General features: G+C 35.7%; 1 protein-coding gene across 1 annotated transcript in view; it reads left to right on the forward strand.

Annotated features, from left to right (window-relative positions):
- Nucleotides 1–17,216, forward strand: part of TMEM131 (transmembrane protein 131) — a gene marked incomplete at its 3' end in the record, with an annotated part of 69,978 nt that overhangs the window by 39,106 nt on the left and 13,656 nt on the right. Inside the window, exons 11-25 of the mRNA XM_010084399.1 lie at nt 2,702–2,810; nt 4,732–4,840; nt 5,668–5,812; nt 5,914–6,084; nt 6,408–6,518; nt 6,606–6,740; nt 7,215–7,319; nt 8,682–8,768; nt 12,582–12,734; nt 12,891–12,966; nt 13,071–13,188; nt 15,266–15,404; nt 15,514–15,623; nt 16,007–16,073; nt 17,037–17,188. Of these exons, the coding sequence (XP_010082701.1) occupies nt 2,702–2,810; nt 4,732–4,840; nt 5,668–5,812; nt 5,914–6,084; nt 6,408–6,518; nt 6,606–6,740; nt 7,215–7,319; nt 8,682–8,768; nt 12,582–12,734; nt 12,891–12,966; nt 13,071–13,188; nt 15,266–15,404; nt 15,514–15,623; nt 16,007–16,073; nt 17,037–17,188 (1,787 nt within the window). The remainder of the gene's footprint in view (nt 1–2,701; nt 2,811–4,731; nt 4,841–5,667; nt 5,813–5,913; nt 6,085–6,407; nt 6,519–6,605; nt 6,741–7,214; nt 7,320–8,681; nt 8,769–12,581; nt 12,735–12,890; nt 12,967–13,070; nt 13,189–15,265; nt 15,405–15,513; nt 15,624–16,006; nt 16,074–17,036; nt 17,189–17,216) is intronic.

The following is a 17,216-nucleotide window of genomic DNA, read 5'->3' on the forward strand; positions in this document are numbered from 1 at the left end:
TTTTCCCCTGCTCTGTGTTCTCTAGAACATTTAATGTCGTCATTTTCTGCTCTTATGCCTCTGCACTTTTGCTAAATATTGAATGGACCTTCATAGAGCAGCTTGTCATTGTTTAAACCCAGCCATCAACCAAGCACCACCCAATCACTCGCTCACTCTCCCCCAGTGGAATGGGGGAGACAATCAGAAGAGTAAAAGCGAGAAAACTGGTGATTTGAGATAAAGACAGTTCAATAAGTAAAGCAGAAGATGCAGGTGCAAGCAAAGCAAAACAAGGAATTCATTCACTAGTTCCCATGGGCAGGCAGGTGTTCAGCCATCTCCAGGAAAGCAGGGCTCCATCACACATAATGGTTACTTGGGAAGACAAACACCATACCTCTGAACATCTCCTCCCTTCCTTCTTCTTCCCCCAGCTTTATGTGCTGAGCATGACATTATATGGTATGAAATATCCCTTTGGTCAGCTGTCCCAGCTATGTCCCCTCCCAACTTCTTGTACACCCCCAGCCTGCTCTGGTGTGAGATGCAGAAAAGGCCTTGACTCTGTGTAAGCACTGCTCAGCAGTAACTAAAACATCCCTCTGTTATCAAAACAGTTTTCAGCACAAATCCGAGACACAGCTCCATTAGCCCTATACTAGCTGCTATGAAGAAAATTAGCTCTATCCCCCAGCAAAAACCAGCACACAGGGTCAGAAATATTGACTGGGGCACTCCATGAGAGAGCCACGTGTTAATGCAGCATGTCTATTTTAAATTCTTACCACAGAAGTTGCTGTGAGGACATTTTCTGAGAAAAAATTGTGGTATTAGATTCTTGATGGAACTTATTTTGCATGTTTTCTCATGACCTGTCCATATTCGATGATTCTTAAGGTACGTCTCAGGACAAGTTTTGCTTGGGCTTTGTCTGAAATAGGTTAAAATTTGAGGAAAGGGAAGTTGAAAGGATTCTTAAGGATCTTTATTTTTCCTTTAGGTGTCTTAATTCTGTATTTCCTTCTATAGCATGTAATCAAGCAACAAATGAGAAATGTGCGTGATGTAGTTAAGAAATTTTCAACAAAACATTGCTAAATTCTTTCCTTAACTAAATTCATTAGCTGTAAACGTTTTGAGTAAATACATCTAGGTTTGTTACACTTGTGGTTTAAGAGATGCACCTCTGAAATCTGCCATCTTTTTGGCAACAGGCTGTCCTTTTGAATATTTCTGATTTGATTTACTGATGAAATCAGCATAATTTCAATAATTAAACCCCCAGCATTTTGCATGAAAAGAGTTAGTAGAAATGGTTGTCTTTCCTGCCATGTAAAAGCTATGAACTTTATTACAGCTTTGGCTTTGGCTGCTTTGAGGTTTTTTTTTTTAAAGACTTCTCAAGATCTCAGTTTTGTAATATGGATTTCATTAAAAAAAAATTGTGATAATTATGAATTGACTCATGAAGAGAAATAGCAAACATCTGCACCATGGATATGCAGATGGTTGACAAAGGTCAGTACTATAAATCCAAAATACAAAACTTATCGTTAAATTAACAGAGATTATTCATCAGGTGCAGGAGCAGTGCTGCTTGTTTCCTCTAAGGATCATGTGGCCTGCTAATGTATGCCTGATTTTATGGCTTTAATTTAGAATTAAGCACAACTTAGCTTGGAAGAACTGTAATTGGTTTGTGCCACTGTCTGCCTTGCTCCGCTCTGACCAAGAAAGGCTCAGCTGCTTATGTAGCAGGTGCTAAACCTCTGCAACCCAGCATAAGGTAAACCAGCACTCACTTCAGTTTCCTTAATACGGCATCCTGTAATTTGCAGTAGTTTAACAGCTGCTACATGAACAGCTGAGCTGTTCTTATAGAAGGAGAATACAGCTGGGAAGGACGAATCATGGCAGCCATCCCAATTTTAAGCAAAACAAGAATAAGAACATTTAAATGCTCCATGCCCAGTTTCTCTCCATGAACTCTAGATAAAGAGTTTGCTAGCAAACTTTATAGAGTCTTCAGATATTGACATGGAATCCATAATCCTGTTGCATAGCTGTAAGTGTCTATACAAATCATCACTTGCTAATAACTGACACAATTGCTATTTCAGTAATGCCCAATTCACCTTTTCCATTTAGTTTAAAACAGTAATCCTCAGAAATAAAAGGTGATATGGTAAAATAATGGTATAGAATGAGTGTCATCTCAGATTTACAAAACTGTTCTCTATGCAGTTTTGGGTTTTTTTTGTGTGGCAGCTCTGCAGACTTAGCATGGGATCAGAGACAAGGTAGATGTCTGTATCATCACCAGTAATTACACACGTTAGTTAACAGCTTTGTTAATGAGTTCACCAGAAACAAATAGTCTAGCTATTGAAACCCTGCAGCATTAAAAATAAGTAATAAATCTTTATGTAAATAAAGCTTTTCTTTTTTATTAACATGTTTCTGTCCTTACCGTCACTTCATCCAGCATTCCCCAGGAGAGCTCTCTGTTACCCACTTTTCTGCATACTGACTCAGTAATTTACAGGACATGAAAAAAATCCTAAAGCTTTTTATAATGCTGCTTTGTTATAGGAAAGACAGACCTGTAAGAACTCAGACAAAACTAGTTGCTGTTGTATCACTTTGGAGGATATGTGAAGGCTGCACAGTGTGTTAACAAGATAAATTTACAGGTGCTTCATATTTTGGTTGTTTGCAGAGTGTTAGACCTACACCACAAAACGAAGCTATAACAGTACATTTCAAGCCAGTTACGTTAAAAGCCTCTGAAAGTAAATATACCAAAGTTGCAAGTATTAGCTTTGATGGTAAGTACCACTCCTCTCCTCTTAGAACTTGCCAAGTGCTTCTTAAACTTGCTGAAACTTCATTATTTTCCACTCTCTTAACAAAATGTGATTTGTAATTTTGAGAAGGAAATGTAATTTTCCTACCAGGAAAAGGCATACAGTTCTTCTAACAAGTTATTTCTGAAGGGATCGTCTCTGATCATAATCAGCAAGTAACTTAGACTGGTAAATACTGCTGAGAAGAGAAGGAATTCTTAAGCAGTCTTCTATGTGTGTATATAAAAATTGAACATCAGATTTCTATTAAAAATAAGCAGTATTCTTATGTTAAGACACAGATTATTTAAAATGTATTATTAGTCTAAACAGGCATTTGTTTTTGAGAAATTCTAACAAACCAGGACACATTCCTCACAGGAATATGTATTAGAGGGCAGTATATCCCTTGGATTGCTCTTTGATCCTTCCAAAGTTTAAAAAAGAATCCAAAATCTTGTTTCTAAAAAAAATACATTTTATGTTGGAATGCCCATGGAAATAGGGCTCTGTCGTGCTCTTGAGAACCGTACTGTGAAAGCTGGCTTTTTTTTTTCTATCTTGAATTCATATTAAAGAAAAAAGGAGGTGGAAAAACCTTTTACTGGTATCTTTCCTACAGAGACATGTTATGTATGCTGATATTGACTTTCATATGTCTTGGTGCAAGAAGTGGTGGGTCATTCCTTCCTACATAGTGTGACTGTAAATATTATGCTGATATTTTGTGGAAAGGCACCTCCATTTTTATAGAGATTTTAATCAACAGTTAAAATACTGTTGACCTACTCGGATGTTACTGCTTTAAGATACCAGTTGGCACTGTAAGTCTCTCTGCTGGGGTTGCTTAGAAATTGAAGTTTATAGGTGCAATGTTTTTCTTTTCTAGTAGACATAATTTTAGAAGTTGTATGGATAAAGAGGAGAGGTTTGGTTTTTATTGTTATTTATTGATTAGCACTTTAGATTTTTTTAATAGCATACAGTTTGTAAAATGAGTGAAGGATGTTTTAGCCTATAAATACACTCTGAAATAGTTGAACTCTGTCAATCTGGTTGTTCAGATTTTGACTCTGGAGGGAATTGTTATATGAGGACCTACTGAGTAATATATGGTAGATCTTGAAAGGAATGGTAGTTGGTGAAAAGGGTTTGACTTGGTGAATTCTTTTCAGTGAAGCAGCCAGCCCTAAGTATTTGCTGTTGCAGGTCCCTTAATGCGTGCAGGGGCTTTAGAGGCTGGTGGTTTCTCCTAACTAGTATTTGAATCCCTTGACTTTTCTGTCAGGATAACTTGCTTGTTCCGTGACCTTGGAGAAGGCCTGTGAGATTTGTTCTTAAGGCTTGTGTTGTTTGGGTTCTTACATGGATTCTGTTTGTATTTCTGTAAAGTTTAGCATGTCTTTGTTTCCTTCAATATTGAAATTTTGCTGTGTTCCTGGCCCAAAGTCCTGCTCAACTGGTAGTTCTAAGTGAGGAGCCCAGCCATCTCAAGTTTCTGGTCTATTAGTGGAGGGATAGGTGTAGTACATACTCTTTAAGTGGGGTTTTTAGCTCACCTGGGATCTGAATTATCCTCTGGACACATCCAAGTTATTTATTTGACAGGCACAACCAGGCTTCCCTGTTGTAGATAAGCTTACTAACTCAGGCAAGTCAGGTAACTGGTGTTATGGGGTGGGGGGGAGGGGGTGGAATTCAGAGCTTGGATCTCTTACTTCCTAAACCTATTCCACGTTGGTTGCTTATTGAAATTTCCTTAAGATCCATTATTCTTTTCTGTGATACTTCATCTCTGGGCTAGCTCTGTGCTTTTATTCTTCCAGTCATGGTAGTCTAACCTAATGGATCTTTTTTTTTTTTTGTCTGCTTTGACAAACTTCTTATATTCTTGTGTGTACAGCATCAAAAGCAAAAAAAGCATCACAGTCTTCTGGGAAAATAACTGTTAAAGCAAAAGAGAAGAGCTACTCCAAACTTGAAATACCATATCAAGCAGAAGTGTTGGATGGGTAAGCTTACAGCAATTGAACATAGTTCAAAAACTAAATGCTGTAAATTAGCTGTGTAGCAGGGAATTTATCAGGGGGAGAGGGGGTATAAAGAGGTGATACAGAAGTTTTCTGAATATGGAGCTCATTTAGAACTACAATCACTTGTTTGAACTTTTCTGTTTTAATACTCATAGATGAGTTAGTCGTAGTAATGCATAAGCTGGTTTCAAGGCTTTGGTTCAAAGTGACCTTAGTGAGTCATTTTTCAGTTGAAGGCTGCAGATGAGACATTTTAAAAATGCAGTACTGGAATTTTTTCCAGTTTTGCATTTTCTGTTCTGTCACTATATGAAGTAATAGTAGAGAAAATATTTTTTGTTTTAAGCAAAATTTTGGAAGAACTGTCAGTACCTCCTTATACTTTTTTTATATATTTACAAAGTGTGGCTAAGTTGACTTTATTATTATTGTTGTAATGAGGTGCTACTTTATCAACAGAACTGACAGAATATTTTAAAGGCAACCAAACTAAATGTTACCTCTCAGAACTTTTGTGCTGTATACTCCTGATTTGGTTGATTAGGAATATGCGTGATTTGCAAACTGTCTTAATACTTCGACACTTCCTTTTAGTCCTCCTAATATGCTGATTCACGTATTTTCTTATCTTGTGTGAATTACTTAATTATCAATGCCCCTGTAGTGCTAATGATATTGTTTCAGCATGTGGTGGGGTATGTATCTTTTTTGCTGTTGGATTGAATGAATTCTAGTCTTTTGCGTAAGAAAAACACTTAATGTTTCAGGAAAGTCTTAATTTTTCTCATACTGTTTTCTTTGAATAGATATTTAGGATTTGATCATGCTGCCACACTCAGTGACAGTGCTGCTGATTCCGTGGAAAGACCGATCTATCTGACAAACACATTCAGCTTTGCAGTCCTTATACATGATGTTCTGTTACCAGAAGAAGCAAAACCAATGTTTAAAGTGAGCCCCATTTCAGTGAATGTTTTAAAATAATAGTAAATGTTTAAATGTGCTGCACTTCAATAAATTGTAACATTGATCCTTGTTGTTCACTGATCTAGGTCCAGAACTTCAGCAAACCAGTCTTAATTCCACCTAATGAATCCAGATATATTTTTACACTTCATTTTATGCCTTCCACATCAACTGTTCATATAGATAACAATATTTTACTTATCACCAATGCTTCTAAATTTCACCTACCTGTCCGAGCATACACAGGATTTTTAGATGTAAGTATTTTCCTTTTTTTTAGCTACTTTAGTCTAACTAAAGGCAGAGTGCATAGGAGTGTTTTTAACTCTTTTTTTCTACTTCTATGAGAGGATGGCTTTTTAATTTTAAAATTGTTTTCCCAGTTCTTTCCTTAATCAGCTTTGGTTACGGCTGAAAAATTATTTTTTGTTCCCTTTAGTTTTGCATAGAAAATGTATAGAATTTTGACATTGTAATGGTACTGCTGTATTAGACTTATTAATGTATTTGTTAATGAGATTAGAGTTTGAGCATGTTTGATATTTAACTTATGGTAAAATGCCTTTATCAATCTTTCTAGTACTTTGTACTGCCTCCAAAAACTGAGGAACAATTTATAGATTTTGGCATATTGAGTGCAACAGAAGCTACCAGCATTTTATTTGCAGTCATCAACAGCAATCCCATAGAGGTAAGGATGGATTTATTTTTAGTTTGCCTTTTAAAAAATGTATATCAGCATTGTTACTGAAAACTGTACCTTTTTGTTCTTTTTAAGCTGGCTATAAAAAGTTGGCATATTATAGGGGATGGTTTGGCCATAGAACTTCTAACAACTGAAAAGGGAAACAGAACGACAATAATTGCAAACCACCATGAGCTACAACATGCTAGTGCATCCGATCAGTCTTCAGTAAGTAATCCTTTGAATCCATTGCTTGAAGCTAGATTTAGGAGGTGAAAAAAAGAGACAAATCTATGCAACTTCTTACAGTTTCATTTTAGCAGGGGGGCGGGAGGGTAGGAATTCTTAATTTTTGTCTGAATTTGGGTATGATAAAGCATATAAAATTTTAAAATCTTATTTTAAGAAGCAGTGTTATGTTCAGATTGGTTAGATTTTGAAAGGGGAAACTTCAGAAACAGTTACCTCCACACCCTGATTATGTTCATCATTTATTTGGGGAGGGTGGAGTTTATCACCTCAGAGAGGGAATAATTTTTGCTTTAGTAATTTCTGTGTTTGAATTTTTCTTTTTACCTCTGACAGTTGTTTCAAATGGATTTTGATTGAGTTTAAAGCGATAAGACGGTGTTATTATTTTTTTTAGTGAAATTTCTTTCCATTTAATGGAATATGACTGATGACTGTTTCTACCGTTTACAGGTCATACTAGCATCAGGTTATTATGCTGTGTTTAGAGTAAAACTAATAGCGAAAGAACTTGAAGGAATTCATGATGGAGCTGTACAAATCACGACAGATTATGAGGTATACTTATTGTATATTTATGTGTGTTGCCCAGATATGTTCAATTTTAAGCATGAAGTTTTAAGAGTTTTATTAGTAGACAGATAGCAATATAAGGGAGAAGTTGAGGTGGGAAGGGACCTCTGGAGGTCAAGTTATCTCTGCAAGTTAACCCTCTGTCAAACAATAGTAATGCTACTTATGCTGTTCCTTCTCTGAAGGAATGAAGAGCGACTTTCATTATGATTTTCATCTGGTTTTCAGAAATATCCATTTAAATCTGACCTAATGCTTTGAGGTATGGGTTCTTCAATGCCTTGACACATCCTTGAAGCATCAACGCATGGATCTTTGGCATAACGCATTCTGACGATTTGCTTTTTAGTACATTATCAGTTACTGAAATTGAGCTATAATTTCAGAGCTCTTTTTGTCAAAACCTTATGTGAAAGTTGATGTAGAGAAATTGCAATGTGCTGACAGTTGATGAAACAGAGTTCTTAGTGCTCTATGATTCTTACAGAGTTCTTAGATTAGTAAGGGAGAGAAGAACAACCAGTTAATTCTTAACATCATATGCCTTTCTTGTTAATAAGTGATTTCACAGAAGAGTGAGATTCTAATACATAATGGGTTCTGTATTTGTTACCTTTCTGTGATACACGCAGAAATGAAAAGGGACATGCTGTACTTATGAAGTCAGGAAATTATATACCTTATTGTGTGGTTCTGATGAAGCTACAGAAAATGGGAAATTCCTAATTTCTGACAGTTATCTGAGATTTTAAACCTTTTTAATGTGTCTACACATGTATGTGACCCTTCAGTTACAGAATCTGAAGTGTTTTATTTTATTGCTTGTAGTTTCAAGTTAGTCTGCTTGTATTGGTGGCTTTAATAATACACAGAGAGGATCTCATTACCATCTCTTCTGCACTTTTTCTAAGTCTACACCTATCTTGATGTTTTACCATAACCTCATGAGCATGAAGCTTGGTATATCCTCTTCCCTCATGCTCATTTACTTTAAAGATGTTATGTTGCTGTTTTCCAACAAAGTAAGCCCTGTTCAAGTAAGACCTATACAAAACACCATTAGAGAGCTTATATTTTAATTGAGCTTTTGTGTTCCATGTGGAATGGTGCTGAGTATGACTGAGCAAAGGTGTACTTCCTGACGATATAGAGTGACTGTTCTGAATATGATGATTTGTTGAAATCTTAATTCATGTCTCCGTGTTTTAAATGTGTGTATAAACCTAGACTTCTTTAACTATAGAATTTCAGGGTTTTGTTATTCTGTGCAATTTAAAAGTGGAAGAGACATTTAAAGGCTGAAATTTAAGTAATTTTCTAAACTTTTCTTATACTTTTTTTTTCCAGATTTTAACTATACCAGTGAAAGCAGTGATTGCTGTGGGCTCGCTGACCTGCTCCCCAAAACATGTTTTTCTTCCACCTTCTTTTCCAGTAAGAGAATTGGGATGTAGCAAAATTTTCTTGCTGTGGCTTCTGTTTGTCTGTCTTTTTTAAGAGAAACTGCTGTTGAATTGTTGCATGTCAAATTGCTGGAGAAATTGTTATGATTCAGTTTGTCTCCATTTTGGGGTTTTTTTCCACCTGCATGCCCCAAGCATGAGTTATCCTTACATCTCCTCTACTGCCCGCTTGAATGGGATCTTGGAATACTGATATGAACTCAAACCTAATTCGTTGTAGCATCATTCTAACTCATGGTGATTACCAATCCATGTGCATTAGCACCAAGAGTAAGAGAGATGAAATTGCACAAATGCATTTTTCAAATTCCTAAAGCATAATGCCAAAGACAAGAAAGTCATCTAATGAACTGTTGTTTCAGTGTAAGAAGTCCTTGAGCTTTGTGGAAGCATCGTTGTATTGTTTCCACACTGAAAGTAGATCTTCTCAAGGGTACGTGGTGGTGTACATGACTAGAAAAGCAAGAAGACTGTGTGGGTCTACAGCTCTCTGCAAAAGTATGTAATGGCTGTTTTCATCCCTGCTCCTGCAGTAGTGTTTATTCAGTGAGTGCTGAAAGCAGCTTCTTTGCTCAGGGCTACAGACTTGAGCACCGATGATACTTTCTTCTCACTTGGCATGAAGCATAACTATAGAAGCATGGGCAGTCAAGGCATATTGACTTTGCAATTGATATTTCACTGAAGTCCGAACTTCATGTGACTTTCTGATGAGTGGGGAATGTAATATGATGGAAAATCATAGGGATGGAGATTGAAAACTGGGGAAAAAAGGTAGCAGAAGGGATAGAGATGGAAATCATCTAAAAGAATAAAATTAACTCCACACATGTTGGTGGAAATGTTTTTTTGTTTCTTTGTCTGTCCTACGTAGTCTTAATCTGTCATAGAGCACTGCCTGTTCTCAACTCCTTTTCTGATAGCTCCTTAGTATCTCCTGCTTATCTTACAATTTTTGTATTCCTAAATAGCAATTTTTCACTGGCACTTTATCAAATGCTTTACCTCATGCCTAGTAGACAAATTATATTTTTTTTTTAAATGTAATGCAATAGATCTCATTGGAGGAAGATAGGTCGGTCAGCAGGACTTTCAGTAAATCATTGCTACATTTGCCCCATTATCCATTCCATCTCCCTTCTGATCTCCTACTTCACAAATTGTTCTGAAGTCTTTTGCTACTCTTGAGGTCAAACGGTCATGCCTACAGTTGCACAGATCACTTGTTATCTTTTATTTTTAGGATCTGTTTCCTATTTGACTGTATGGCCTCACCATTATAGGGATATTTATTACGCTGACTACTGTATCTGTTACTTCATCTGTGAACTGCTCCATAAGCCTTTGATAAACTGAAATAACTAAAGGTCCATTTCCTTTTCTTTCATCAAAGATGAAGTGATTTCTGTATTCTGCATCCTAATTTATATATGCTAATTCCTGGCAAGCTCATTGTCCCTCCTGAATGCCATATTAAAATATTTTGTTCCGTTTTGGGCCATAAAGAAGTAATTTTAAAAATCTCTCTTTATTTTGTTTATTTTATTTTTTTATGGCTAAAGAGCTTCTTGATGTATCTTATTATAAGCCCAAGGTCTTGGTCACCTTGATATTTCTTTGTTTGTTTGCTTTTGTTTTGTTCTGGCAGTACTACTTCTTGTAACACCTGTGTTTCTCAGCCTCAAAGTCATAGCTTCCTTGCTCTCATCATTGTTTCTCATCCCCAGACTGCTGTGATTTTTATTGGCTTCATGTTCTTTCTAGTAATTTTTTCACATAATTATTCATTCAGGGGACCTTTGGGATCCTGTGTTTTTTGGGGGAGTACGGATTCAGATATAATTATTGCCTTTGACAAGATTCTAGACTGTTTTCTGTGTTCAAGTCCCAAGCTTTTCAGAGCAGTCAGCTTCACCTACTACCTCTGTTAGTTGATCACTTAGCTCTTTTGATATTTGAGATCACTGACAACAGACTGACTTTTCCTTTTTCTTGGATTCATTTCAAACTAAACTTGTGATCACTGAATTCATGATACTCCTGCATCTAGTTGTTCTGTAATGCCTCCATTTCTTTTGAAAATAAGCCTAAAATAGCATTAGTTCTTCTTTTTTCAGTGTTTGGTAGAGAAATTTGACAGCTATAACATCCAGGAATAACTAGGTGCTACAATTTTAGTAGCACTTGCTTTTCAGTTCATACCTAGGATGTAATTCTTCTACAGCTGCAGGGTTCCTAGTGCTGTGTGTCTCTGTTTATAATTTTAATGTATTTGCACCTAAGTCTGATTTCTGGTATTCTGGAGAAGTTTGCTGGCAATGCACTAACAGTGTATACAGGCCTTTTAAAGATCAGTGTCTCAAATTAAACAGATCTCAGCTGTGTTGACTTCTGCTTCATAATGGCATTTTTAGCTCACAGTGCCACCTCTTAACTCTTCCCTGATCAAAGCTCATCTCTGAAGGCCTGCATGCTAAATAGTATTGTTCTGTTTTTCTTATTGCTGATGAGTAAAGTCATCTTCCCTTAACTGTTGTTTCATTTTGAAATGCTGCATAATGGTCTTAGTAAAATACTGTTCATTTGTTCTACAGAGTTTAACAAACCTTTATCTTGCCCAATTAATGACAGTTTATTACTCATAGGTTTCCATAGATGAAGCTCAGACATACCTCCTATTCAGGACTATACTGTTTAGAGATCTATTCTTCTAGTTTTTTTCCCTCTGCAGTTGCTCCTATTGAGACTGTTACAGTATATGACTATTTCCTGAGGCGACAGTCAAATTTTGAGCCTGCAAAAGTGCATCTCTCCCATCGTTCCACTTCAGTCCTTACCTTAGAGAAATTTGTAAAAAGCTGAAAATATTGATTTACGGGGAGCATGAAAAACTCTAGTCATGTTCATTAGAAGATAGTATTGGGTATTTAAATTTGCTTTTATTAATTTATTTTATATAAATCTGAAATCTTGTCACCGCTCCTGAGTTGTGTTTCTGTGTGCGTGTGTTTTGTTTACTCTGTGCTTGTCAGGGTTGGGTTTTGAGATAAGGTGAAAAACACGGCCACAGAATCATTGAGTTACGAGTGAGGGCAAGGGGAGAACTTGAGAACTTTAATTATTCTGTTTGTGACAAACAATTAAACTACATGTTCTGTGCTTAAAAGGTTAAAAAAAAAAAAAAAGTTTGGCTCAGAAGAAGAGGCAGGGTATAAAGGTGTGGGGAAAAAGCCTGCACTGTTTTCTTTTTACATGGTGTAATTTTAGTGCCTGGTGTCTTAATTTCATTGGGAATGGGAAGGAAGATTGTACCTATGTTTTTAAATACCTTCTGTCACCTGTAGTATTCGGAATATGCAGCTTTACTGTTTCTTACAGGTTATTTCTAATTACTAGCAGCTGTGTACTAGATATCTTAGAAGAAGCTTGTTTCCCTTTTGTAATAGGAGGTTCAAAAAACTGAAGTTTTCTCTTGCCTTTCCTCTTCTGGTACTTTTTTAACATGATTTGATTAAGCAGAACTGTTGTCCTAGCTCTTCAAGACACTTAAGGTGTACTTATTTTTGAAAGAGGGATGAACTGTGGAAGCAGGTGGAGGAAAGAATACAACTTCACAGAAATTTACCTTGAAGTGTTACAAGTGGCATTTTTTTAAGATAGCATTGTTAAAAATCTCAATTTAACATTTCAGCTTTACTGTGGTCTTTGCCAGCCTGCATAAATAAATACATATGCTGGGAAAATTAATATCTTGCAGACTTTTTTCATCCTTTCTTTTCTTTAGGGGAAAGTAGTTCACCAGAGCCTGAACATCATGAACTCCTTTTCTCAGAAAGTGAAAATACAACACATACGCTCCCTATCAGAAGATGTCAGGTTTTATTATAAGAGGCTAAGAAGTAATAAAGAAGATTTAGAGCCAGGAAAAAAATCAAAGGTTTGTTTGTGCCTTATTTCTATATGTTTACAAGTTCTCTGTTATATATAGCTTATGGTAAGTTTTTGTGGTTGTCAGAAATCTTCTTTCTCTTTTCCTTGGTCATTAAATTTACTGTGCAGTTTATTAATTGATATACTTTTATCTGTTTTGCAGATTGCAAATATTTATTTTGATCCTGGTTTACAATGTGGAGATCATTGTTATGTAGGATTGCCTTTTCTATCTAAATGTAAGTAACTTAAACTTTATCATGAAAATCTTTTTAAAAAAAAAAAAGTTTTCTCCTTAAGCAATTATTTTACATTAGTTTAAAAAACATGTTATTTCTTAAAGCGGAATCTAAAGTTCAGCACAGCATAGTAATGCAAGAAGATGCCTGGGATTCTGACTGGGATTTGCATGAAAACTTATTCAAAGAATGGAGGGAAATAAAAAAGAACTCAAGCCATAGGTAAGTATTTTATCCCTGTTGCTTTCTCAGGCCTTAAGTCACTGGATAATCCTGTGTTATGTGTGCTCTTATAAAATACAGGATTTCTTAATATTGCAGTGCTCTTTTAGAGGGGGCCAAGAAGGAGTAACTTGGCCATCTCTGCAAAACCTTTAAAGAGAACATTTTAAAGGTTAAAAAGCAGTAATAATTTCCTTAAGCTAAGCACAGCGCTGAAAGTTACTATTCACTGGAGCATGCTGCAGTTCTTGAGAAGATGGGATCAGCAAGGCAGTCTCTCCTCTGCAAGAATTTCCTAAAACAGGTTATAATATTTGTGCAGTATCCTTGCTTTATCTGTTTTAAAGTAGTAACCTCAATATCCCTCTAAAATTTTATAAGGTTTTCTGTTGCTACTATTCTGAGATTATTGCATTTCAGTGAATTATCAAATTGTCTCATATTTCTCCATGAGATTTGCTAAATAGAAGGTGATTAATGATTGCTATTTAATTTTTAGAAAAAGTCAAACTCTGTAGGCTGCTACATACCTTCAGACATCTGCCTTCTCCTACATAAAGTGATTTAATCTCCAAGAGACATGTTAGCATTAACAGCAAGTGCATGTGTCTTTTGTGATGATAGCATCCAGACTACCATTTCAAAAAAGGTGTGCATATTTGCAGAAAAAAAAAATGACATATGTAGCTAAACAGAGTAACAAAAGCATACCTCCTTTATCACTTTTTTGTTATAATGCCGGTATATTAATAACTCCTGAACAAATTTGATCTAAACAGAATCCTCTATATAGTCACACTGGTAACTTTCAAGAATGTCCTATCACCTACAGTAAGAGGACAGTAAACGAAAATTCTATTAAAAACTAATTCTGAATAAGTAGCAGTTATAGCTAGAATATACGGTGCTTTAATACTGAATACAGTATATAATCTACAATATGTAATGCTTTTAAAGAGAGTTCAAATTAACCAGCTATCCAAGGTAGCATTCAGCAAAGGAGAAACAACTCCTTCTGAATACAGAGGGTTTCTGACTTGGGCATTTGGAGTTTCTCCAAAATACTTTTCTAGGTTTGAAGCCTAGCATTTCATCTGTTTCACTGACTGGAGAACTCAATACTGTTAGTCTTGTTTTAGCTGGTGGTGGAGAGCTTGTAGGACAACAGGAATCAAGTCTGTTGCAGAGGTTGGTTAATAGCAAAGAACTTCCTTCGCTGATGGAAATAGTGGCTGACATCAAGTGTGACTAGTTCAGATTTGTGTTAGATTTGTTAGACAGGAGTATAGGCATATACTCCACGTATGCGTTGCAGCTAGAGTACCTGTACAGATTTACTGTACATTGCAGAGGTGCAGGCATAGTACATTTTCTGGATAATGGATATCTGGATGTTGTATTGGAAACAGACTATAGCAGAACTGATATTTTTCCTTTCTACCTTTTGTACTTTTACAAATCATCAAATATATCTTGGCTTATTTTTCTTGCTGATCTGAATCGCAGATATATTCTCAAAATTTGTTTCTGTAATAGTAAGAGCTAGGTACTTCCTAATGAAACATAGAATTTATGTCTCACTGTCCAGAGAGCAGTGTTTTAAGAGAAATGCAAATACTGAAAGATTTGTGATGAAGCGCCTAAGTCTTACCACATTTTCTGCTCACCTTTATCCATAAATAGGCCATAACAGAACTTGGAATATTTGGATCTTAACAACAATACTTAAACAGAGAACATCTTTAGAATCTTTGAGTTGGTCTCGTATAGCATGTTTTGGTGGTTTCTGTTGTGTTTTTTCATAGCAGTATATATGGGCAGAGCTCAATGGGCTTTTTCAATTGTATATAAATATAATGTACCATGCTATTTCTCAAACTAATGTTATTTTAAGGGTGCTTTTAGGCACTCTGCTTTTTCCAGGATTTTCCAATTTTACTTTTATAAAGTAAGATCTATATAACTGTTTCTCCAGACTGAATGCTGTATTTGAAGTAGACACAGATCTTCAGAAGGATGTCCGGTTGGATTTTCCGATTTTACTTTTATAAAGTAAGATCTATAACTGTTTCTCCAGACTGAATGCTGTATTTGAAGTAGACACAGATCTTCAGAAGGATGTCCGGTTGAAAATTACAGCAGAAATGGCCTGGCCTTCCATACTTAGTTCACCACGCCATCTAAGCTTCCCTCTTACCAATACAAACAGTTCCTCAGTAAGTTATTTTGCTGATAGTACCATTTTGTAGGGACTGCATTTTTAATAGCTGTTTCCAATTACATTAACCCCAACATAAACTTTACCAAAATTGTGTTTCTGAACAGGAAGAAGAAATTTTTCTAGAAAATCCAGCTGACGTTCCTGTGTATGTTCAGTTCCTTCCTGTGGCTCTGTATTCTCACCCATCCCCCTTTGCTGATAAACTGTTAGAACGGTAAGTATTGTTTTAGAGTACTTAGGCCATTGTCACTCTACAACAAAATGCATTTTACAAAAAAATGCATGCAGTATCTGTCAGCTGTGTTGGCAGTTACAGTTTTGGCCACTTCCAGAACTTGAATCATTAGCTCAGTTGAGAACTGAATCGAGTCTGTGCCATTGAACGCACATCTGTATTTTTTGCTGACCTAAAATGGTGGTTGCATTTCTTCCTTAACTTGAAGTATGAAGGGGGGTAGTAAGAAAAGTTGAATGATCTTTTCAGCTGCATATTGTTTTAGTCCTACCATCAGTTCTTGATCTGTGTTAAAATCCTTAAGTGCAAGTATGTTGTTATCTTCCCTGATCTGTGAAAAAATAATTGCATGCCTGTTGCAGGTTTAATTTGAGTAAGCCAACTAATTTCAATCTGAGGACTCTGGAGTTCCAGGTCTTCAGAAACTCTGTAAGTATTTCAGTACATTGTTTAGATTTTTAAATTTCAATATTTTAATAAGATTTCAGTCATACATGTCTTCAAGTTTAGGTATTAGTGTGTGTGAAAAATGTGATGCTTCTGTTGGTTATTTTCAGGGAATTAGGAAAAGTAGTATTACTTCAAATGTAACAGTTAAAATGTTACTTTTTCGGTATGCTTATAACAGGATTCCGGAAGTTACAGGAGAACTGCATTTAATCATTCTGTTACTGATACACGATTGTTTTATTTGGTATAATGTTTGGTAGTTCTAAAATCAGTAAAGTGTTGAATTGTCCACAAAACTCAAATCATTTAAAATAAAGAACAAAGCACTGGAAAACTTCATGTGCTTTTTCATATAGAGCATGCCACATCCTGAACACTTCTTTTTTTTTATCCAATATATATGCCTTTCCCCCTCCATTTGAAATTAGTTTTAGATTAGCAACTTGATGCTTGTACAGTATCTAAAGGCAAACTTGGCAAAATACACTTTCTTCAATAGTTCTTCTATTTTAAGTTTTTAAGTTTTTCCCTTTTTTCCTTTACTGAGGAAAAGCAATATTCTAAAAATGTTTTAACAATGGAACATTTTGAAGGTAGAAAATGTTACATAACGGCTTAATGCTAATGTGGTATTTAAAATATACATTTAAAAAATTTCTGAACTCTTTCTTCTACTAGAGCTTTATGAATCTACATGTGTGTAGTTTAGCTCTGTTCTGTCTTGCTGTGTTCTGCTTCTTAAACACAGATTGTTTACTAATAAGTAGGGCAAATCTTGTGCTATCAGAGTTTCTGGTTAAAATAAAACAGTATATGTCATTGGGTAGTACACTTCTTTATGACAAGGCCAATTTTATAGATAAAATAATATAATTTCTGTCAAATATATGTAAAAAATTTCTACTTTTAAAAGTGTTACTTTGTTTTCCCCACTCTCTTAAGGTCCAGCCGCTGCAGAGTACTATAGGACTTACAAAGGGCCTGGCTCGTCATTCAGTTTTAAGCCTAATATTAAAACCTGGTGAGAGAAAGTCTGTCAAAGTAAAGTTCACTCCAGTTCTTAATAAAACTGTTTCATCGTTAATTGTTATCAGGTATGATAGATATTTCTGAAATGAGTGT

This window comes from Pterocles gutturalis, unplaced genomic scaffold (genome assembly GCF_000699245.1).
Source record: "Pterocles gutturalis isolate BGI_N339 unplaced genomic scaffold, ASM69924v1 scaffold6836, whole genome shotgun sequence".
Lineage (NCBI taxonomy): Eukaryota > Metazoa > Chordata > Aves > Pterocliformes > Pteroclidae > Pterocles > Pterocles gutturalis.